The sequence below is a fragment of the Vitis vinifera genome, chromosome 4 (genome assembly GCF_030704535.1).
Source record: "Vitis vinifera cultivar Pinot Noir 40024 chromosome 4, ASM3070453v1".
Lineage (NCBI taxonomy): Eukaryota > Viridiplantae > Streptophyta > Magnoliopsida > Vitales > Vitaceae > Vitis > Vitis vinifera.
Window position 1 is genome coordinate 10911958 of NC_081808.1, and position 25799 is coordinate 10937756.

A 25799-nucleotide genomic window follows, 5' to 3' on the forward strand; every position below is an offset into this window, starting at 1 on the left:
TTAAAAAAATTATTTAGAGTATGCTATATTCTTGGAAAATACTAGAAAAAGGAAAAAGCTATTAAAGAAAATCATTCTCCTCTATTTGGAGACAAAGAAAATGAGATAGAAGAGAATAAGAAAGAAACTATTATGAAAAAATTTCAAATATTTTTTTTTTTATAAAGAAAGAAGGAAATTTAAAAAATTTAAATTTATTTCTCTCAAAAATTTTAAGGATAACCAATAATTAAAAATATTTTATTTACTATTTCTTTCCTTTAATCGTTTCATTTTTTTTTTCAAATTTTTGAAAACTAAATATATTATTTAAAAAAATAATATATATAATAAGAAAATAGAAAATAATAAATTACACTCTAAAAATTATAATGGAATAGAAAAAAAGATCATATATAGCATAAATAATTCACGGTAATTAAAAATAATGTATTACCTAAATTATTTTTATATCATTTTAGTTTGTCTATTAAAATCATTTTAAGAAATATAATATTAATTTTTTAGTTTTTCATTAACACTTTTATAAAAAAAATTTATTTCTTATATATTAATTAAATAATTTTTAATTGGAATAATTAGAATTACATTGTATTGAAGGAGTAAAACAATAAAGAATTTTATTTTAAAAGAAATTTAACATAAATCAATTTAAAATAAAATTTGATCAATTTAATATAATGGACATCAATTAAATTTTTTTTTTATACTTTTAATTGAGAGAGAGAGAGAGAGAGAGAGAGAGAGAGAGAGAGAATGCTACTAGTGAAGCATTTATGGATTCTTTTTTCATGGATATGGGTGATCTTCATCCCAACCATGCACACGTAAATGTCCATCTTGTGTGTTTTGTTCTCAGTTGTATTTCTATGATTCTTGGACTTGTTTAATTGATCTTGTTGAAGTAAAATAAATCATCCCAGTGAATTAAAATGAAGTCCTTAATTTTCAAACAAAGTTCTCCACCTTTATAAATCCAATCCATCCCTACACTTCGAAGTAAATAAGTTGATTCATTCATGTTATGTCCAGAATTAAATATTACATACCGATTTTTTAAATTCTATTATAACTTCTTTCATCTTGGATGAATATCAGCACCATCTTTCGAAATAAATGATGTGAGATCTAACTGTTACGTTCATCATGATATGACAAGATCGGATGGGAAGGATACACTCTATATTTAATTCCATTTTGAGCTTCAAGGTTTGTGTGCTAAAATAAAGCCAGCTATGCTTTCCAAGATTAGCAAGAAAGGAGAAAGAACAAAGTTGAGATAGAAGAACCTAGCTGCCTCACTAACAAGCATAATACCGAAAGCAGACTGAACAGAAATTAATTTGGATCGTAGCTAGCGGAAACATAATATTTGATTTGGAGACTTGATAGCTCAAGAAATGCTAAGTGCTTTCACCTTCGTAGAATTGAAAGGTTTACTCAAACTCCTAAGGAATTTGTTCTCCAAGTTCTTGCTCTTCTTCAGGAGTCATATCATTCTCTATACCAAATAAATCTCTCACCTCTTCTACCGACATATCTTGGATACGATCTCCCAATTCTTGGTAAAGGAAGTCAAGAAGATCCTTGACTTTAAGATGATCAGAAGCTCGTAGAATATCCAGGATTGTGGAGTTATCAACTTCACTCACATATTCTTTATTGAAATCTTTAATCTTGGTGGGATCAGCATACGGGATCTTCTCACATTACTGGAATACCTTCATCAGAATGTTGCTATTGACTTCAGGAATAGGAAACACAGCGTCTCTTGAGAAGCCATCACCCTCTATGTCGTCTTTAATGACTTTGGATCCCATGGCTGCTTCTTGGTCCACCTCAAGAACCTTTCCATCAGCACCCTTAAGCATAATCTTCTTCCTTTCTTTATTCTCTGACGACAATGTCGATCAATGTGTAAATGTAGTCTAAGGATTTTGGAACAAGGCTAGACTGATTAGAATTGGGGCAGAGATTCTAAAGGTTTGAACCTGTTTGAGAACGGCCTGAATGGCTTTACACGAGGGAATTGTAAGGGCTTTTATATGAAGGCTAAATGGAGCGTTTGATACCATGTAATTAGTTGGAGAGGTTAAGTTGTGAGGATAAGCTGTTATGCAAATATAACATCTTTCTGTTCTGCTCTTTCTACAGCTCTATATAAAAGAGCAATTGTATCCGTGAACAATTAATCCACTGTTTTCATCAATACAGAAAATAAGAGTTCTTTACATTAGCTATGAACACTGGTCTAATTAACTTCTCTTTATATTAGTCCCAATTCCTACTTTTGACAATGATAAGATTATGCTAGAAAGTTCAACTAAAGAGGTTGTAGCATCACATAGGCTTGACTGCACTATAAATCTACAATCACAATTAGAGTTCGAGTGCATTTGGTAGTGATTATAGGAAGTGTTTCTAACCTTTTTTATGTTTGAAAGATAAAAAATTGTAAATGTTAAAAGGAGTAGAAACACTTCATAAACTCTTCATTTGTCAGTGTTTTTAAAAGGCACTTCCAACCTAAAAAGGTGTTTTCAAAGAAATATTCTCTAACACACTTCTGATCATCAATCAAGCATGTTAATACAAGGTGGTTACCAACAAATATACAACTCTTCTAAATACAAAGCAGTGAAAACAATAAACATTTAAAAACTACCACAACATTGAGAGGAAAAGAAAAGGTACCATTGTACAAGTATATTGACATTGGCAAAAACACATATGGGCCTCTTTGATAACCATTTTTGAAAACAATTTTTTGTTTTCAGAAAAAAAAACATGTTAAATAATTTTATATTCTTAAAAACAAAAAATAATGTTTTTTCATATAACATCTTTTAGTTATTTTAAACTGCTTTCACTTGTTTTCTAAGGATCATTTTAAAAAGTAATTAAATAAATATGAAGAATGATTAAAAATAAAGCATTACATCATAGTTTTAAAAGGCTCAAGGTGCACCAAGGCGCACAATACTCATGGAGCCTAAGGCACAAGGCACACCTAAGGCGCGAGCTTTAGTGAAGTGAGGCATACCCTAAGTTACATATATATTTTTATATAATAAAATCAAATTTAATAATTATTTATTTGTCCTTAACACATTATCAAATATCATCCAAAACTTCAATTTAATTAACAAAAAGCATAAAAATAAAGAACTCCAAGTATGAAAACAAAGCATTATGATTGTTAATACATATCGAAATCCAAAGTTTTCGAACCAAAACATGAAATTTGTCCATAGTTCAAAACATCATTAAAAAACACTTGAATAACAAATTTGTCCACAACAATCAATCATCACTCGTCCTCTAAATCAACAAAATCATCATCATCATTTCCATCATCACATTTGTGGCCTACCCCATCTTCCTCAATTGCCAAATCAACCATTTCTCCATCTCCATATTCATTTATTAGTGAACGAGAAGGCAAAGTTCTAGAGCTTGAAGTTATCCTCCTCGGTGGTGGTATTATGCTTGAGCTTGCTCTAGCTCTAGTATCAAACCTGGCCTCCTCAACTCCAGTAACTCTAGCAATATCACCCCATGTCAAATTATCATCATCAAATACAAAATCATCTTGTACACTTTCATGAGAATCCCCATTTTCCATTTTTCCTATCAACCATTCATTGCTATCATTTATATCTTTCAAGAAAAGCAGGTCAATGGTGTCACGTTCATTATATCTTCTCTTCAAGGCACGATTATACTTAAGGTATACTAAATCATTCAAGAATTAATGATCTAACCTATTTCTCCTCTTGTTATGAATCTACAAAAATTTATAAGCTCATAAATATATTTCAAAGTTTTAACTTTTAACTTTTAAGTTACATTCAACACTCCATTAGACTATTACTTGTAATTATTTTGGTCACATCATTACATGTTAGGTTGAGGGCATTCATTGTAAACCTTTGCAAATTTGGAATTGAAGCTCCATATGTAGCCTACCATTCAACTATAATATAGATATTAACAATTTGGAGAAATAATTCACCTATTTTAGCAAAAATACAATCAAATCATTTAAATAAGCAAAACTAAATAACTAACCTGCTGCTCCAGTCTTCCTTGTCCTAACAGCTACCTCATTCCCAAATGGTCCTTAGGCATTTGTGTACAAACTCACTTCGGCCACAACTTTTTTCTTGTTTAACGAGGTTTCTTATTAGCCTTAAGATGCATTTCTACCAATCACTCATAATCTTTGCATCATGCTCTATTTTTAGTTTATCATAGAAGAATTATGGGTTCAAAAAGTACCCCGCTGCATGTAAAGGCCGATGAAGCTGAATCTTCCCCTCTTATCAATGATTTTTAAGATTTCTTTGTATTTCTCTACATTTCCATTAAAAATTCTCATAATTGTATCCTTAGTTCTATTCATGACCTCATAGATGTATACCATAGGAGCTTTTTTTTCACCATAAACCAAACGAAGCATATGAACAAGGGGACTTGAAACCTTTAAGCAAAACATAATAGTGTTTCAAAATAAAGACATTAGAATTATGTTGGATATAGTTTTCCCCTTCTACTCTTTTGCCCATTTATTATTTGACTAATTTGAACTTGTAAACATCTTCCCCAAGTTAGTTTTTTTGTTCATGCAATCGTAATAATATGATGAAAGCATTTGCAAACTAAGTCTTAGTAGGCCTAAGGAATTCCCTTTGTTCAGTAAACTGTCTCATCATGTTGAGTAGCATTGAGTGATTATAAATATACCCATTTAGTGATATAGCCCTCTCCAATGTCCTCTTGATGTTTGGTAGCCTTCCAATATCTTCCAACATCAAGTCAAGGCAATGTGCAACACATGGTGTCCAATACAAATGTGGGTGCTTTAATTCTAGCAATCTCCCTATGTGACATTGTACATAATAAATTTACATAAGTTCTCAAGATAAATAATTAAAATGTTGAAATTAAATAAAAGTTCAAGAAATAGTATTTGTTACCTGCTATCACGTAACTTGAGTGATTATTTGTTATAATTTGAATAACATTCTCCTCACCAACTTGCTCTACCCATTTTTCAAGTAACTCAAACATCTTTTCTCCTATCTTAATCATCGAAGAAGCATCAATGGATTGCATATACATGGTTCCCTATGAAAAATTAACTAAAAAGTTCACTAGAGTTCTCTATTTCCTATTGTTCCATCCATCCAACATAATTGAACATCCATTTTTTTTCCATTCCACCATATGATCCTTCATCAAATCTTTTGTAAGAGTCAATTCTTTCTTAAGTTTAGTAATTTTTACCTCATGAAGAGTTGGTCCCTTTATACCCACACCATATGACCAATAGCCTTAATCATTGGTTGGAAACTCAGATATGCAATTGCTTTAAATGGAATAACAACCTCATACATCCACCTTGTGATAAGCATACAAGTTCTTTCTCTTGCTTCCTTTTTGTAGGTATCATTGCGAGTAGTTTGGTTCATCTTCCCACTCTTTTGATTTTGAACAACCATCTTTGCATTAGGAGTGAAAAAAATGATCCATGGGACCTTTTTGTCTTGGTTTTTTTTTGAAGAAAACATCTTACCACTGCTTCCTCCTCGTTTACTACCTCCACTAGAAATGTTGGTGACATTCTTTCTACTATTATTCTCCTCACCAAAATCTTCATCTTCAAAGCCAAAAAAATCTTCATTAACATTTTCGCTCCTCATATTCATTTGTTTTTTTGGTTTTTTTTGGAACTCATATACGCTACCATTTCTTCTCTAACATGTTTTGGACATTTTCTAAACTTTTTAGCATTTCTATATCCACCAACAAAATGTTGTTTGTGTCTATATATGCTTCTTTTGGTTACTTTGTCACAAAAAATATATATGATGGTGTTCAATTTTTTTCTTTTGGCAAATGAGCTTACTTCCATTTGGGATTTCTTCTTCCACTTGCATAAGAGTGTACTTGAGTTTCACTCTCATAATCCATATTGCAAACAAATTATCTATACTGTAATAAAATAATTATAATTAAATTTAAAAAATAAATAAATACATATAAATATCATATTTACAAAAAAAATGCACATGAGAGTGTCTTTTATTTGTTTATTTTTATTTAGAAAATTTTTCATATCAAAATACAATATATTTTTTTTAATGCCAATGAGAGTCATGAGACAAGAAAGAAAAAAAATACAGAAAAAGGAAGAAAAGAGAAAAATACCAAGGACCTAGAAAGGTATGTCTATTTTTCCTCTATTTTTCTCCTATTTTTCCTCATTTTCTTCGTCTTCTTCGTTTTTTCATAGCATAATAAAGGTTAGGGCAATATTTTGGGGTTCTGTTGGGTTGAAAGAACCAGAAAAGGGGGCTGGAATGAAAGACAGGGCCAAAACGACATCGTTTTCACCCTTTTTTAAAATAATAATAATAATAAAGGTCCAAGACAACGTCATTTTGGACCTTGTTCTTTTAAAAGAATAGACCAAACGACATTGTTTTGGTCTCAAGAAATAATAATAATAATAATAATGATAAAAGGCTTTGTTTTGCCCTCTACAACTCGTCGCAACAGAAGAAACAATGCCTAGAAGAAGAAGAAGAAAAAAAAAGAAGAAGGAGATAGAGGATGGAGGTGCACTCGTGGGCCACATCATGCCTGGTTGGAGGTGATCGCCTTGCGTGTCTTTGTGAAGGAGTGTCGCCTGTAATTAGGTGAGGCGTCGGAGGGTGGCATTGCGTCGCTTGCAGCCTAGGCACACCTTTCACAACTATGCACTATATATAAAATTTATTTTAAAAAATATAGAAAACATGTTAAAAATATTTTAAATTTTCAAATAAATATTTGTTTTACAAAACATCAAATTAAGAACAATTTTCAAAAATTATTCTCAAAAGTTATTTTTAAGAATTATTTTGGAAAACAATTATCAAATAAGAACTATATGTTCTACTAGTAACCCAAAGAAAGGACAACTCCTTACTAAACATCCTATTATGCCTCTATGCTCACCAACATCCAATACCCAATATTTATAGATAACTAGAGATTCAACTGGGTACTTGAAAAAAAAAACTTAAATATAATGGAATGAACATATTTTCCAATGATTCAAGCCATGATATATAGGTTTAGGATGGTCGTTCTAAAAACATACTACATTAATAGTTAGTTGGGATTTTTTGTGGTTAAAATTGGACAAATCAACATGCATACAAACCACACCCCACATTAACACCATGTACAAGAAATCAACTTCTTAATAGTACACATTAACACCATGTACAAGAAATCAACTTCTTAATAGTAAAAATATTATCAAAATTAGGGAGTTAGAACCCTTCACTGTAGCATTGGGTGTAAGGCCTCAACCTAACATCATAAATTCATACAAAGGACAATGGGAGAAAATCAAGAACATCATAGGAGATACTTGCTTCATAAAAATAAAAATAAAAATAATTAAAGATATATTTGAAAATTTTTTTAAAAACAATTTTTTAGAACAATTTTCATCAATACTTCTATAATGTTTTCTAGAACAAAAATTTATTTGGAAATTTAGAATGTTTGTGTTTTCAAATATTTATTCAAAATAACTTTTTTATTGCACTTTATTGAATCATATTTATATTTATATAATTATTTTTTAAAATAGTACTAAAAAAACAATTTAAAATAATTAAAATATGTTCTCCGAAAGACATTTTATTTTTAGAATAAGTTCTAAAAAAAATATTTTTTGTTAAAAAATTATGAAACATGTTTTCAAGTCTAAAAATTGTTTTTCAAACATAATCTAAACTTCTTTAGCTAGAGATATGTCCCTAAACATAGAGGTGACCACATTAGATATTCTAAAATCATGATAATCGATCCATTGACATATGGCTCGATCTAAAGGTAACATAGCACTAAGATGCACATGATTCCAAGATGGTGAGCTTACTATGTTACTCTAAGTGGTATCCTCATTATCATAGAGAATAATTAATGTGAATTGACCATTATCGTCATCAAGACATTTCATATCAAGATAGAACAACATACAACCATTCTCTGATAAAGGAACCCCACATCTACATCTCTTAAAGGAAATAATGGATGACCTCTCCATTTAAAGACATAACAATCATAAAAAAAAAAAAAAATCAATGCAATTAATTACCATTACTAGCCTAATGTATGCTAGCCAAATTATATACTTATAGGTAACTTGAAAATATCACCATTATGGCATTCACGAAACAACTATGAAAGAATGACTTCTCTAAAGCCTAATAAGTGAAGCAAATTCATACTCCCTCTTTATTTGTTAACCCTTTTTCTCAAACATGAATGACTTCATTGTTAGAGAAGGATCAACCTAACCGACCTATCGACTAATATTATTAATATAGTTCCATAAGTAAAGGAATTATAGACAATGCTAATCAAAGCAAAAAGGTCGGCAATGAAACAAAGTGGCTTTGTCTATAGTAAGTAGAAACAAAATCCATTGTTAACCATTTAATTGATTCAGTCATGGTTCAAACTCAAACAAAAAACTAGCATCTTGGCGATAAACCCTCACTATTGCATATTCATAAATAAATGGTAGAAATAGAGATTGGAAATAGAAGAGACAATGTAATAACTCAAAGGCCTGAATAAGCATGATTAAGAACTTGCCCAAGAAAATACTCAGCTTTGAGGAAAGTTGCATGAAGTTAGTTAACACCATAACCTTTTTAGTCCATAGTTATCTCGTTGTAGTCAAACAAAAGAAACTAGCCACCCAAGGAGTCATGCCCACAAACAAAAGTCAACCAATTTAAAGAAAATGTGATGGAGTCACACACCTCAAGAAGATGGGCAGACACAAGCTAGACATCAATCAATAGATCACACTTAATGATTGTGACCTATGAAATCCATCATGTTATGTATAGCATGGAATCACTTCAACACTATTTACCAAAATAAGTATGCTCAAGATAAGTATCATGATATCTCATAGGTTTAAGATAGTGCGTCTAATGGATGATCCTAAGGATATGTGATCATGAAATTTATTACCATAGTAATTCCTTAAATGAAATTTGACATATACTCTTGAAAAGCTAAAGTATGTCAATTAATCACATAATAGGAGGATTTAGGATTCAAGGATGGTAAAGGTAATTTTAAGAGAATGATATCATTTATCTCTTTAGACTATAGATACCAATTCATAGGGAGCTTACATGCAGTCATTAGTAGGTTGTAAACCTGATTTTTGTATCTCAATTTAATAATCACAAGATACTAGAGTGCAATTAACTCTTTGTAGTGGGAGGTTGTGTCAACTTCAAAATCTTATTCTAAAGCAGCTAGTATTTCCTTATGGGTCCCAACAAGTCCCACTTAAGATCATATTCCTTGGTGACATATTCTTTAAGTGATGATTGGGTTCTTTATTCATATGTGTATAAAGGCTTTTTGGTAAATATGCAAGGTTGTACAAGAGCTTATGAATGATCTTTTTTCAATTGGTCTAATTAATTAATTGCAACCCAATAAGATTAATTTATTAATTAAGGCCTAATGGGTTAGATTAAATGACCTAAGCCTAAGGTGGGCTTAAGTTACTTAACCTTATTTACAAGCCTATATAGACCCCTTTAAGGGTTTGGGGCTTGTAACTTTTAGCCATTCATTCTTTCAAAGAGAGAAAGCCCTAACCACTATTCCTATAGAGAGGATCATATCATCCTCAAGTACCAAGTTCTAAGAAAGTGTCATCAAGTGGACAATAGTAGGGTTTTCAAGATTTAAATCATCATCTTCACTTATTGAATTGATCTAGGAATTATCCAATTCACAAGTATTATCTTCTTAGCACTTAGATCTAAGATTCAGTATTTTGAATGCTTCCATTGTGTAGATCTAAATATCCTTAGAACAATTTTGCATGCACCCCATGATTCAAGGCTTGGAATGAAATCATCTAGATATTGTAACATGAAGTTACCTTACCCCTCTTTATTGGGTTTATTAAGGAGATCATGATTCCTACCTTTTATTTAGTTAAAATTTTTAATTTTCTATTAATATAAAATAAAAAATAAAACATAAATTTCATATAAAAATTGTATTTAACAATTTATATTGATTGTCTCTTAATTTTATTAAGAAATAAAATTTTTGCTAATTGAAGTTTTGCACTTTTCAAAAAAATAGTGCACCCTCCTAAAAAACTAAGTTAATGCACCTCAATTACGAAACTAAGGACTCTCAGTTACGCATCTCAAAAGTTACTCATTACTCAAATTACACACCCCTACTAATTCAAATTGTACATCTCATGTTCATTTAAATTGTGCATTCTTACTCATTTAAATTTGTGCAATTCCATACACATGCTTAAATGCAATAATATTCACGCATTTCAATTTCTTTATTATGGTTAATGTTGAGCATGTAACAAAAAGTGTTAATCTTATCACTAACTCAAATAAAGGACGATGTACATTTTTTCTTTACATGTGGTACATCATATAGATATTAATAATACTTTTAAAATAAAAAAATAAAAGTGGTGTCTCATTTCCAAGAGTTATATGTGTAGTGTTTAAATGCAATAATACTCAAGTATTTTATCTTATTTCTTTATTACAATCAACATTGAACATATAACAAGCAGTACTAACCCCAAGCCTATCCTAAAGAAGGGTGGTACATGAACATCTTTATTTACATGTGGTACATCTTATAAACATTAATGATACTTTCTCTATACATTAGTGGTACTTTTTTTAGATAAAAATGGTACTTTATTTTTTACGGATTAGATGCATAGTGTTTAAATCTAATAATATTCACATATGTCATGTTATTTCTTTATTATGATCGATGTTGATTACATAATGGGGGGTACCAACCCCAACCCTATCCCAAAGAAACGTAATACATCCTTTTTACATGTAGTAGATCCTATAGAAATAAGTTGTACCTTCTTTCCAAGGTTGATATTGTTTTTTTTTATTACTATTATTATGATTGACATTAAGCACATAACAAGCGATACTAACCCCATCCTTAACACAAAGAAGGGTGATACATCCTTCTCTACATGTGGCACATATCCTATAGATATTACTACCACTTTCCTTATACATCAATGACACTTATCTAAAAGTGGTACCTCATTTCCAAAGGTTAAGCACACAGTGTTTAAAAGCAAGATCTAACTAGTAATAAAGACACATGGTGCTTTAACTTGTGGTACCACATATAAAGAAGGATGGCCACATTGCTTTAGGTTAGGGTTGGGCTTAGTATTGTTCGTTATGTGCTCAACATCAACTATAATATAATAAAATAAATAAATAAAATAACATGAAATGCATAAGTATTATTATATTTAAATACTATGTGTCTAACCCTAGGAAATGAAGTATCATTTTTAGTTAAAAAATTCATCATTGATATGTAGAGAAAGTAACATTGATGTTTACATGATGTGCCACACATAAAGAAGGATGTACCCTACTTTGAGTTAGGGTTAGGATTAGTATCATCCATTACATGCTCAACGTCTATGATAATAATAATAAAAAAATAATGTGAAATACATGAGTATTATTGCATTTGAACACCATGCATATAACCCTTGGAAATAAGGTGTCACTTTCATTTTAAAATATATATATATAAAGAAGGATGTACCGCCCTTCTTTGGTTTAGAGTTCAAGTCAATACCACCTATTACAAGTTCAATGTCAACCGTAATAAAGAAATAATGTAAAATGTATGAGTATTATTACTTTTAAACACCGCGTATCACACTACACAATTTGAATGAACAAGAAGAACACAATTTTATTAAGCAAGGTGTGCAATTTGAGTAGTATGTAGCTTTTGAAGTATGCAATTAAATCCTTAGTTGAGTAATTGAAGTACTCCAAGTTAGTGCTTCAGGAAGTTGAATTATATTTCCTAGCACACTTGAAAGATGTGTAACTTCAGTATGAAAAAAATTTAGTTCTTAATAAAATTAAGAGAACATTAATATATTAAGGGTTTATTACAATTTACCCTTCCGCCACATAATTTCTCTTTGTCTATTATTCCTCCTTGTCTGTGGGGTGGAAATTCGCAAAATCCCAAAATAATTTCTCTAGCCTTAGAATCCCATATAGATTCCTGAAATGGTTGTCGAAACTGAAGATTTGTCTCTTGAGGCTAAAGATTTGTGAAGGAAAATGACAGTTGGGAGATTGATGGATCCTCCAATCCATTGTTATTGTGGTAATGAAGTTAATGTGATGACATCATGGACAAATTTAAATCCTGATATAAGGTTTCTGAGATGCCAAAATTACAAGATAATATTGTGTTTGTCTATAAAAAATTTTTAGATTTATTCTTAGTGTTTTTGTAGAAATATGTTCAGATTTGGTACAGAAGTATGGAGGCTATGGATTCTTCATGTGGTATGATGGTCCCATGTGTGATAGATTGAAGAAAATAATTCGTGGATTATTGAACGTTGTAAAAAAGAAGGAGAATGAAGTTGTCGTAAATCGAAGAAATGTTAAATGCATGTTTTTTATGATTATGATATCATGAGCAATTTGTTTGCTTCTTTTGGTCGTCCCAGTATAGAGAAATTATTGTCTTTTAGATCAGGACTTCCCAAAGTTACTTGGAAATTAGAAGGCTCCCTATTGGTTTGATTTTTGTATTTTGTGTAAACGGAATGTGGGGGCCTTGATGGAATTACTATGTAATTTTGTGTTTAATAGAATGAACAAATTGAATTACAAATTTGTAGCTTGATTTTTTACATTTTGATTTTTTAAATCATGGTGTTCAAATGATTTATGTTGGCATTGTGAAATATGCATTATGAGCAAATGCAGTTGTTTGGAACATGCAACTCATCTGTAGGTTTAATATGCAGCTCTCTGATTTATTTCATTGAGTTTCAACACATTTTCAACTTGGGGCTTCACCACCAACAACCAAGGAAGAAACAATTGACGGGGTATAGAAGGGCTACAAATTGAGGTTTTAAAAATGGAATGACCATTTTGCCCTCACATATTAAAAAAAGACCATCTTGTCCAACGTATGCAAAAAACACATATCATTTCGTCCAAAAATGTAACGTCGTGACCCAAAAAATGTACATTGCATGCAATTATAAAGTATGAAGGTTATGTTGCTTGATTTTGAACTTGAGGGGGTAATATGCAAAACATGGTATAAGTTGAGGGGGTAAAGTGTAATAAACCTAAATATTAAATATAATTTCTTATGAAATTATATTTTATTCTTAATATTATATAATAAAAAATCAAAAAATTTTAACTAAGCAAAAGGTTAGAACCACAATCTAGTTTTTATTTTATGTAAATAAAAAATTAAACATTTTAATCAAACAAAAAGTTAGAACTATGGTCAAGTTAGAACTATAAGCAAAAAGCTAAAAAAATGTAACAATGATTTCCACATGAAAATTTTTTAAAATTTTAAAAATAAAAATAATAAAGTGATGAAAAAAATAATTTTATTTAATGTATGTGTAATAAGATTTATTAAATAAATAAATTATTTATTTAACCTAAATATATAAAATCCTGTCCTAAACTCTAAATTTTTGCATTATGTTTTTATGCTTATATTAAATTTATTCTCATTAAATATTTATTATATATTATTATTTTGTATTTGAAGTATCCATAAATAAAACAATGAATAAGAAAATAAAATACATTTTATTTTTTAATTTATATAAATAAAAAAATTAAACATTTTAACGAAGAGACAAAGTTAAAACCAAGTCAAGTTAAAACCATAAATAAAAAGCTGAAAATATGATTACTGATTATGATTTTCATATGGAAATTTTAAAATTTTAAATTATATAAAAATAAAATAATATGACAAAAATATTTTTATTTAATCTATATTAAATAAATAAATATTTTATTTAGCATGAATATATAAAATTTTGTGTCTTAAAAATCTAAATTTGTTTATTAAACATTTATGTTTGTACTAAATTTGTTTTCATTAAATATTTATTATATAATATTATTTTGTTCTTTAAATATCCATAAATAATTTAAAATCAATAAATATAAAAAGATGAAAAAAAAATGAAATTAAAAAGTTTTCATGAGAGAACTTGTAGCTACCATATTAAAACAAATGGGGGAAGCCTACATGACTCGAAAGCAAAATAAAGGAGGGAAGAAACAAAAGAAAAAAGAAAAATCATATGTTATGATTGTTTCGTCTAATTTTGCAGTGATTCTTATTATTTTCATTCATTTTGATAACTTTTTTGTCACTATAAATTATTAAATTATTATTATTTTTTATAATGCTTGAAGCATATTCTCAATTTTTTTATTCACATAAATACTTAGTCATTTTTAAAAACTATTTTTTTTTAAATATATTATTTTAGTATATGTTATAAAAAAATGGATACTAACATCTTTGTAAAAGCACAATTGATTATTTTTTTTTTTGTTAAAAATGAATAATAATAGTTATAAATAAAGTATAATTGTTAGTAATATTTTATTTAAAATGAATTTAAAAATTAATAAAATTTAACTTTTTTAAAATGTAAATAATTTTATGTTATATTATGTAATATAAAAATGATTTATATATCATATATTAATATTATTTAATATTTTTTTTTAGTTTTTTTAATCATAAATTTAATTTATAATAAAACAAATTATTTTGTAAATGAGTATATTAAAAAATAAAAAATAAATTTGTGGTACATAGGATATGTATATCTCATATCTTATCATGGATTAACACATTCCATGTGAAATGGATAAAAAACAGAGAGGGTGATAATATATCCCACCACTTATTCTATCTCATGTTTGATTGAACATAGGATATGATAAATGATGTGATAACTTATCCCATCCATTACCAACCAAACATAGGATAAGATATAATATTCTTTTTTATCTTATCTTATGTTATATCCGACCAGCTAAATGGGAGGATGACACTCTACTCTTAAAAGATGAAAAGTTAGGGTCCATTTGACCATGTTTTCTAAATCTTGTTTTAAAAAATTGTTTTTAATTTCAAGAACAAAACATTATTTTTGAGTGTTTTATAAAAATGAAAGTGTTTAGAAATTGTTTTTAAAAAATTAAAAAAAAAACTGATTTGTAAAAATTATTTTTATATATAAAATATAATTTGATTTAGAATTTATTTGTTTAATGAAGAATTTTAGAAAAAAAATAAAGAAATTTAGAAAAATGGGATTGGTATTAAATGGTGAAGGAAGAAAAAGAATGATATCCATGGTTTTAAAAATCGGACCGGACTGGTCGGCCCGACCTGTCATGGTTCCGGTCTAGTCCGGTCATTTAGACTAGAAATAGGTTGAACCGGGATCAAACCGGTTGAACTGGTCGGTTCCTTCCGAATTGGACGGTTCAATTAATTTTTTTTTTAAGCATCAAAACGACGTTGTTTTGAAATACCTCATTCCAAACTCTCCTTCTTATATCTGCAGCAGCTGTCACCCGCCTTCAAGCTTGCCCCCAACCCGCCGCGACAGGCTCCCACTGTTGTAACCGCTCCCCTCCCTTTCCCGACTTGTGCAGTGGCAGTAGCTGTTCCAACCCCCGACTGTAACTCTCTCTTCTGGCCGGTTGCAACCCCACCCCCCTTCCCTCCCTGGCATGTGTAAGGGCAGTAGCTACTCAATTTTTATTCTCAGCCTCTCAATCCAACCTCCCTAGACCATGGGTTGGAGATGTTTTGCCGGGGTGTAGAGTCATTTAGACCCTATTAGGACCATGTGCTAGAGTACTAGAAGATGAGCAGGGGGAGACCAGACAAGGTACTGTTTCTGAAATATGAAGATCTTAAGGAGGATATCGGTACTCACATCAAAAGGTTAGCACATTTCTTGGGCTTTCCTTTTTCTGAGGAGGAAGAGAGAGTGGGGATTATAGAGGAAATATCAAGATCAAGGTTGTGTAGTCTTTAGAGTCTTAAAAATTTGAAGGTGAACAAGACTAGAAAACGCCCTTGCGAATTTAAAAACTTGATGCACTTTAGGAAATGCGAAGTGGGAGATTGGGTGTAGATCACACTCCAATCCCCCCGCTTTCCTAGCATGTGCAATGGTAGTAGCTGCTCAATTTATATATATTTTTTTATGTTTTATTAATTTTATATTTATTATTTAATGTGTTAATCATAATTTTGATAGATATCGTAAAAATTTAGATAGAATTTTTTATTTTTTTATTTTTAAATTTTAATAATATATAAAATAATAAAATATAAATTTATGATGTCATCGGTTCGACCATCGATCCAACCAGTGAATCGTGAACCGGTAACTTTTCCGGTTTAATGACCAGTCCGATTATGAAAACATTGATGATATCATAATCACATTTATTTGTTTTTTTATGGTTTTTTATTATTTTTTTATGTTTTCGTTTCATTTTTAAAAATCGGTGAAAATAACTTCTCCTTGTTTTTTAAAAATTGTTCTCTATTTCATTTTATTTTTTAAAATTGTTCTTAGAGAACAAAGACCAAATAGGTTATTTAGTAACTAAAATATCTTTAAATATATATATATATATATATATATATATATATATATAAAGGAAATTTATTTAAAAAATTGACAACAAAAATTTAGCAAAGAGGAAATTGACTAGGATACTTCATCCTCGTACCATTCCTAACTTTTCTCTAATTCTTAGTCATTTCTATTTCTATTTCTATTTCTCCTCAAACATAATTGACTTCAAATGTCATCCAAACCACCTCTTCCAAAACAAAATTGCATCCTAGTTTTATTAAAATTTATATTTACAGACACATTTAGAAACCAAAGCTTTTACAAAATAAATATGATCACTTGTTTCATCGGTTATTTGCAAACATATTTGGAAACCAAATCTTTTATCTTTTACAAATTAAATGTAATCACTTTTTCCACATCGGTTCCGACGTGTTATGAATGACACTTAAATCTTAAAACTAAGATTACATTCCATAATTTCTTCAAGTCCGTAGCCTCCTACTTCTTGTTCCCCATTTTTTCTCTCTCCCGCTCTCTCTTTGTCTCTCATCCATTCCCCTTTTGTACTTCTTTAGTCTAGACTTCATCGTTTCTTATTGATTTCAATCATAATCTGTGAATCTCTAGAGCCACAATGAAGAGAAAGAGTTGTAGTCCTTGTGATTCTCTCGTGAGCTTCTTTGATGATAATTGTAGGAGGCTCCTCTGCACGTGTCACTCTCCAGGCCCAACACTTGGTCAGGTAGTGCAAGCAAGCAACCGTCTGAATCCTTCCATCCGGACTTTGTCCAATTCATTTGACCACAGGAATAAAGAGGTCATTTCCTTACGGAGTCAGATCGAGACCGGACTCCCCAAGCTAATACTACCGCCTAGTCAGGACTTTAAGATCCACTGGCATGTGTAATCATTCGCGTCTGACATGGAGATGTCTAATGGGATCTCTTCTAGCCCTCAAGTCCATGTCAATTAATTACCACACAGAACCCCATACCTCTAGCAAGTTGAACGGGCAGGCGACTACATGGTCAAACATCATGACACATCATCTGACAGCACCAGCTAGCCGCCCAAAACTGTAATGATTGCCCTGCCACCTACAAGACAGTCATTATTGCAAGGAAGGTCAAAGTGCTTAGTCAGCACTACATTGGCATTCTCTTCAACACTATAAAAACCCTTCTGAAGCAAAAATAAGGTACGCACGCATAAGCTGGCCTACTCACTCTCTTCTTTGAGGAGCTTAAACTATCTTTGCTTGACTTAAGCTTTGGAGGGGCGTTCCTAGACCACCTGTCCAAACATCCTTTGTGCATGAAAGAAGGTCACCCAATCTTCCTATTGCTAGGTAGGAGCTCTGAGAGGCACAACGTAGAGAGGAAGGTTGTTTAACCCCTGTTAACTTAGATGGATCTGACTCTAGTTGGTTCTATGCCAACATTAATGAATTGGAGGTTTCTGAAATCCTACTCCAAATTCCTCTCATAATCTTCCAAGCCGAGAATCACAACCGTCTTTTAGTCACTTAGGGCGTTAGGAAGAAAAGATCTGCCATTGATCCTGACTTATATCTGTCTTTTGTTCTTTCATCGTTGTCGCCTCATCTTCTTGGGACTTGTGTGGGTTTGACTTGTGATGATGATGATCCTCAAGCGAAGGTTGAACCTTCCAGCCTTGCCACGCCTCACTCTTTCTCCCTCAGTGAATCTGATGGCAAGTCTAAGCACTTTAAGAAGAGTGTTTCATATAAAAAGGTATCTTTCACAAATCTCCGATTGCCGATTTCTCATTCGTTTAATGAGTTTTTTTTGGATGGTTTTTTTTTTTTTTTCAATTTTTGTTTTCAGTTCTTTATATTTGAAATACTATGTTTTATTAAGTGCCCATGTCCTGTTCTTATATTTGACCATTATTATTATTCTTATTTTAAATTTTGGAAGAAAAAAAATCAGACATCTTTGCGACAACTTTTCTTGTTGTCCAGAAGAAGGAAAAGTTTTTGAAGATGGTTGAGGATTTGACTCATCAAAAAGAGTTGCTAAAGATGGTGAGTTTGTTAATCTGAGGGTTTGTTTTTTTCTTGAATATTTTTTTTTCTTCCAAAAATGGCATTATCTTTAAATTGTTTGTAATATTTGCTTAAAATTAAATCAGGAAATCGAGAATGTCGAGCAGTTCTACAACCCGTTGAAAACTCTCAACTCAGAATTAAAGTAAAAAAAACAACAGGTACTTTGGAATAAAACCTTCTCCAAACTTTTTTTTCTATTTTTTTCAAGGTTTTTTTTCTCCTCCTATTGAACTTTTCTGAAGTAGGGTTTATACTAATTTGAATTTTATTTTGGTGATTATAGTTGAATCTTGATACGACAATAACCGAAGCTAGATTAGAGAGCAAAGAGTAAGCCCATCCTCAATAGCCACTACCCCTTTTCCTTCACAACTTTACCCCAACCAGTGCTTTGGTGGCCAACCCTATGGGCCCACGTGTTATACTTGATCTCAACGTTTCCTCGAAGGAGACTCTTGGACCAAAACTAGTTGCGCCGTTGGATCTCAACCTCAGCATTGCTTTGAATGCCGATACCACACAACTGAATAGAGTTATAGCAACTCAAGCCAGGAAGAAGAGTCTTTAGATTTACAGAGCGAAGAAATCCAAAACCCTTCCCATGCAAATAAATTTTTGACGCTAAGTGTTAGTGTTACTAATGTTTGAAACTTGTTATAAAGCATGTTATTATACGTATTAGCATCTTCAAGGCCATGACATTGTCCAGCCTAAACTAGAATTGAAGGTATTCCATTGTTGTTTTCCAAAATCTGAAATGGTAATCTCCTGAAGTTGTAGTCCCAAGCCCAATCCATAATGACATTGGGTGGACTAAGCTTAGGTCAGTATTAGGAAAGGTGGTCTGGGATGTTTGCCTCCCTTGTGCAACCCACACTAAAATATGTTGCAAAAGTAGTCAGTCCTTACAAATACATCTATACATATTAGAATGGCACCGTATGAAGCACTATATGGAAGGCCTTGTATATCCCCTATGTATTGGATGGAATCTGGTGAAGCTAGTATGATTGGACCAGAATTGGTGTAAGAGACTATTGACAAGATTCGAATAATACGTGACAGGTTATTGGCAATGCAAAGTAGATAGAAAAGTTAAGCTAATCACAAATGAGACCCCTAGAATTCTAGATAGGAGATCACGTGTTTTTACATGTAACACCAAGGAAAGACATATTTCGATTTGGTAAAAGGAGAAAGCTTGCTCCTAGATATATTGGGCCTTTTGAAATCTTTCAAAAGATTGGAAAGATAGCATACAAATTAGCCTTCCCGCCACAGCTATCAGGTATACATGATGTGTTCCATGTTTTCATGTTGCGGAAGTATGAGCCTGATACCACACATGTACTAGATTGGCAAGATTTGAATTTTCAAGAAGATGTAACGTATGAGGAAGGACTAAGAGAGATTTTAGATAAGAAAGAGAAGGTACTCCGAACCAAAACCATACCTCTAGTGAAAGTGTCATGGGATCATCATGGAGTGGAAGGAGCTACATGGGAGTTGGAATCAGATATGAGAAACAAGTACCCAGAGCTCTTTACAGGTTCGCTTTTGGAAATTTCAATGACGAAATTTTTGTTAGGGGGAGAGGATGTAATACCTAGTACTAATGAATTAAATAGGCAATAACGATTATTTTAGTACTTAACTTTAAGCCTACTTAATTAGATGTTAAAACTAGTTTAGTGCTAATCTTGTTTAATTATGAATTAAACTTTGATTAAGGTTAAGTGGGATTAGTTAATGAATTAAACATGTTCATTAGGTTCTTAGGGACTGATTAGGGTTAGGAAAACCTAAAGCACTAATGGGCAATTATGGGTTTTATTTTTGATAACTTGAATGACTAAAGTGCAAAATTGGGAAATTGAAGTTAGTGGAATGCTGCCTCCTACTTGGGTGGATTGGTGGTAGAGCATGCGACCTCGTGCTTGGCTGCATGGAGACCCCTTTAAAAGGGGCTGCAGCTCGTTTTCCACCATTTCACCTGCAACAACTTGGGTTAGAGAGAGAATCTAGAGAGAAAAAGCATAGATTTGAGGTGAGCAAGTTGTTTAATTTTGTAATTTTTGTTTCTTTTGGTTCCTAATAGTATGCTAAAAAGAATTAATGATAAAACTTGTGTAAAAGTTGAGTGTAATTAGCTATAAACCCGTCTTAGTTAAAAATCATAATTAACTAAAGATTAAAGTATTTTAGTTTAAGTATTTTATTAATGGTAAGATTAGCATGAATCTTTGTTTAATTTGGTTTGATTGAAAAATAGATTAGTAAACATGTGATTAATTAGGTTATTTGGACACTTGGGATTTGTTAATAGGTTAGGCTTTAAGAAAATCAAAAGAATTAGTATTTGGTAATTAATTGGGGAATATGAGAATTGAAAAAAAAATAATAACAAAAAGTTGTTAAAAATTAGCAAGAAAGGAAAATTTCATAAGTTTTAATTGAATAAATTTTAATGGTTACGAAACCTAAATTATGTTGTTTCATTTCAATTCCTCGTAATAGGCAAAGATCGCCTACATAGAAGAAACACAAAAAGGAAACCAATGTAAGGTGGGGAATTTTATGCTATTCTATGGTGTATCTGATTTCTTTCCTTGAATCATTTGTTGGAATTTCATGTTATTTCTATGATTTCATAAAATGTTTTAAAGGGTCATTGCATCTTGATTTATTGCATTGAAATGTTACCATGATATTGGAACGTATATTGGTATGAAGATTCATGGTTCTGTGTTGCCAAAATGGTTCATGGTGTGGTTGCATTGCAAGAAGGATATGGAATTATCACAGATGACATTCAGAGAATTGATTGGTGGGAAGTTTTTATGTGATGCTACAAGCATTATCATTTGATATATTGTTTATGTGGGACCGTGGGTCCTTGGGTGAAAGCCCTAAAGCCCTCGAGGAAGACACTCCGATGTGGGTGTATGGGGTTGGTCCTGCCCTTGGGTATGAGTCCCAAAAGACACGGGGTATGACTTGCCCTTGGGTGATGTCCCAGAATAGTCATTATTATATTGATCGAGTATCTTGTGGAGCATTGATATCTGATGTGTAGATTGGTGGGGGTTAGCGGTTTATTAGTTGTGAAATGATGGATGAGGAAAAGCAAAGATGAAACCAACAAACACATGCATACATGTTTGACATGATTACATATTTGTTAATGGTTATAAAATGTTTATCATGCATGTTGTTAAACATTTAATTGAAGGTTTTTAAGGGTATGCTTAGGATGGTTATAAACTTTCCTACTGAGTTGTTAACTCACCCTATCCCTTCCACCTCTAGATGCAGGTCAGAAGACCTATGCAGGAAATAATGCTTTAACAATGCTTTATTGTGATTGGATGTTGTTTGCTCGCATTGAAAGTCTTTTGAGGTCTTGCCTTTTGTATCAAAGATTGAATCTTTTTGTAGGAATGATGTAATATATATCTTTGTTAGGTACACTTATAGTATGGGCTACCCGTAGTGAACAATGGGGTTTTGGTATATGTAAATTAATGCAATACAAGTTTCTTTTGTGAAACAAAACATTTTATGTTAACTAATAGTCACAAAGTTTAATACAGGATGTACTCTTTATAACAAGTTTTGTGTATCCTCTTTTTGCACAAAATCAAGCAGGAACTCAGCATTTAAATATTTGTATCCCCATTTTTTTTAGAGCACTTATACTGTATTTGAGTATCAATTGTTTAGTTTGAAGAATAACAAAAACCGGGGTGTGATAGCTTGGTATCAGAGCATAAGGGATTAGATCCTTATTGTGGACAATAGGTGGGGAGCCCAATAAGTGCACTGGAGTCATTATTATTGTGACACTGTTTTATTGTGTATGATATATTGATATTAAGTGAAGATTAAATGATGAATGTTATGTTTGTGTTTTTGTAATGTTGATTACATTCCTTGTTGTATTGGTGTGAATATGCCTAGATTTGATAATTGTGATCATGTTGCTTGTTTGAATTCCTGATCATTGAGAATCCATTACTATGATATTGTTGTTATCGGTTTTGTTTTGAAAATGTTTGTATGTGACATAAGTGGTTTGATTGTATTGTTTAAGGATGCTTGATTTAATTAATAACCCTTATAAGGTGATGTATTGATAATCTAATTCTTGTATACCTTTCTAAGAAAAAATGCCTAGAGCAGGGAACAAATTAACCACAAGGCCTAGATGAACAACTAGATCATCTCCAATATTTCATGGTAATGTAACTGAGAGAAGAGCTGCAATATATCCAACTGCTGGTTCAGAATTCCAAAATATGAGCTTAGTTCGGGAATTTAAAGCACTAACTTTTCCAATCTTTCGGGGTGGACCTAATTTTCTTGAAGCTGAGAATTGGATGAAAGAAATAAAAAAAATACTAGATGTAATGGCAGTGCTTGAGGAAAAGAGAGTTTCTTTAGCTTCCTTCATGTTGAGGAATGAAACAAACAACTGGTGGGATATGATCAACACTACTCGGGATGTAACTAAGATGGTTTGGATGCAATTTGAGGAGCTGCTTTTATTTAATTACTTTCCAGAGGTCGTTAGAAGATAAAAAAGAACTGAATTTATACACTTGGTTCAGAGGAACATGACAGTGACTAAATATGCAGCAAAGTTTACACAACTATCTAGATATGCTCCAAATGTGGTTGCAGATGAACAAATGCGAGTTGAGCAATTCCAAGAGGGGTTGAGATTAAACATTAGAGCACAGGTCGCTCCCTTCATGCTTCATACTTACAGTAAGGTTGTGGCAAGGGCTCTTGTTATAGAAAGGGAAATTGAGGAAACTCAAAGGTTGAGAAGCAGAAATTCTAGGTTTGGTGGTTCACAAAAACGAGAGCGAGATTTCAAGCACTAGAAAGTGACTCATACCCAACAACAACCCAGAAAACAAGAGTAGTATAGTGAGACTACTGATTGGGCCAAGGGACCAAGAAGATGTTATGAATGTGGTGAGGTGAGACATCTTAGGAGGGAGTGCCCTAAATTTCAACGACTTGCATACCAGCCATCTCAATGGCAATTTCAGTAGATGAACCCATGAATCCAAGGAAGGCAACCTCAAGAGAAAGGAAACTTTAGACAATGGAAGCCTGGAGGGAAGCCAAAGCAAAGACAACAAGGGAGATTTTATGCAATAGGGTCACAAAATGCAGAGTCAATTGCCTTGGTGGAAGGTATGATCTTATGTTTTAGCATTTGGGCACATGTTTTATTTGATCCAGGAGCTACCCACTTTTTTATTTCTGCATCATTTGCCTCCATACTAGACATAGAATTTGTTCCCCATCATTGTTCATTATGTGTTGAGACTCCTATGGGTGGTAAGGTGGAAACCAAGTGGGTGTGTCACGCTTGTGTACTTTATATTGGGGGTCTTGAAGTTACAATGGATCTAGTTCTTCTTGATATTTCATCCTTTGATGTAATTGTGGGGATGGATTGGCTTTCCCGACATCTTGCTGTGTTAGATTGTTATCTGAAGAAAGTAACATTCCAAACCTCTTCTGGTTCATATTTGAGTTTCTATGGTGATAAAAGACTTACATTTATTCCACTAATTCGAAACTTGGATGACAAGTGGTCAAGAAAGGATGGCGGACACTATTTTCTTTTTAATATGAAGGGAGAAGGCAAAAATATGACAACTATAGATTATATTCCAATGGTTTGTGAATTTGATGATGTTTTTCCTAAAGAATTGCCATGTTTACCTCCTCATAAAGAGATGGATTTTTCTATTGAATTGTATCTAGGTACAGATCCAATATTAATAGCTCCATATAGGATGGCTCCAGTTGAACTTAAGGAATTGAACATTCAGTTCCAGGAGTTGCAAACTAAAGGGTTTATTCGACTTAGTACCTCACCTTGGGGTGCTCCAGTATTGTTTGTAAAGAAAAAGGATGGATCCTTGTGGTTATGTGTGGATTACAGAAAATTGAATAGAGTAACAGTGAAAAACAAATATCTGGTACCTCGAATTGATGACTTATTTGACTAGTTATGTGGGGCTTGCTATTTTTCAAAGATAGATTTAAGATCTGGTTATCATTAGTTGAGGATACGAGAATCAGATATTCTAAAGACTACATTTCGTATAAGGTATGGGCATTATGAATTTGTGGTCATGCCATTTGGGTTAACCAATGCTCCAACTGCATTCATGGACATGAGGAATCGTATTTATCGGCCTTATTTTGATCATTTTGTGGTGGTATTTGTGGATAATATTTTGATATATTCTAAGAGTAGAGAAGAACACAATCATCATTTGCATATGGCACTTCAAACACTTAGAGAACACTAGTTATATGCCAAATTGGAGAAATGTGACTTTTGGTTGCAGGAAATTCAATTTTTGGGGCACATGGTTTCTCAAGAGGGTATCTCTATGGATCCAACAAAAGTGGAAGTTGTAACAAAGTGGAAGAGACCCAAGAATGTTTTTGAAGTACGTAGTTTTCTTGGATTAGCTGGGTACTACAAAAGGTTTGTTGAAAACTTTTCTTGAATTGCTTGTCCAATGACTACACTAACACGCAAGGGAGTGAACTTTGATTGGATTGATAGGTGTGAAGAATCCTTTCAAGAGCTAAAAAGGAGACTAACAATAGCGCCAGTGCTAATTACTCCTATTAGCGGCGAAAGATATACAGTTTATTGTAATGCTTCAAGAAATGGCTTAGGATGTGTTTTGATGCAAAAAGGAAGAGTGGTTGCTTATGCTTCTAGGCAATTGAAGAGCCATGAGCAAAAATATCCTACACATGATCTCGAACTCGCAGCCATAGTCTTTGCTTTAAAGTTATGGAGACATTACTTATATGGTGAAAATTTTGAAGTGTTTTCAAATCACAAAAGTTTGAAGTATTTTCTCTAAAAAAAGATCTGAATGCAAGGAAAAGGAGATGGATGAAAACCCTTGAAGATTTTAACTCTACTTTGCAGTATCATCCAGGAAAAGCTAATGTGGTTGCTGATGCCCTAAGTAGAAAGGCTTAATGTGTGTTCTCTGGGTTGGTGGTTTATGAGTGGAAAATGTATGATTACATCAATGAGTTCAATTCTTGTTTTGATGTACGTGATTCTGGTGCATGTTTTTGTACTTTGGTAGCTCAACTAATAATATTGTA

The 25799-nt window shown here is 31.9% G+C and overlaps 1 protein-coding gene across 1 annotated transcript; it reads right to left on the reverse strand.

The window, feature by feature from the left end:
- Positions 1-1448: 1448 nt before the first annotated feature.
- LOC100247947 (SKP1-like protein 14) lies at positions 1449-1871 on the reverse strand. The gene is made up of 2 exons (XM_059736569.1): positions 1722-1871; positions 1449-1586 (listed from the first exon to the last, which is right to left on the reverse strand). Exons 1-2 carry the CDS (start codon positions 1869-1871, stop codon positions 1449-1451), a joined length of 288 nt encoding a protein of 95 aa, XP_059592552.1.
- Between the last annotated feature and the right edge of the window lie 23928 nt (positions 1872-25799).

Excerpts from the sequence above, each read along its gene's own strand:
- LOC100247947 (XM_059736569.1), bottom strand. The coding sequence starts at position 1,871 with ATGCTTAAGGGTGCTGATGGAAAGGTTCTTGAGGTGGACCAAGAAGCA. Across the intron at positions 1,587-1,721 it reads ATAGCAACATTCTGATGAAG|GATCTTCTTGACTTCCTTTA; the intron begins GTATTCCAGTAA and ends CTTAAAGTCAAG.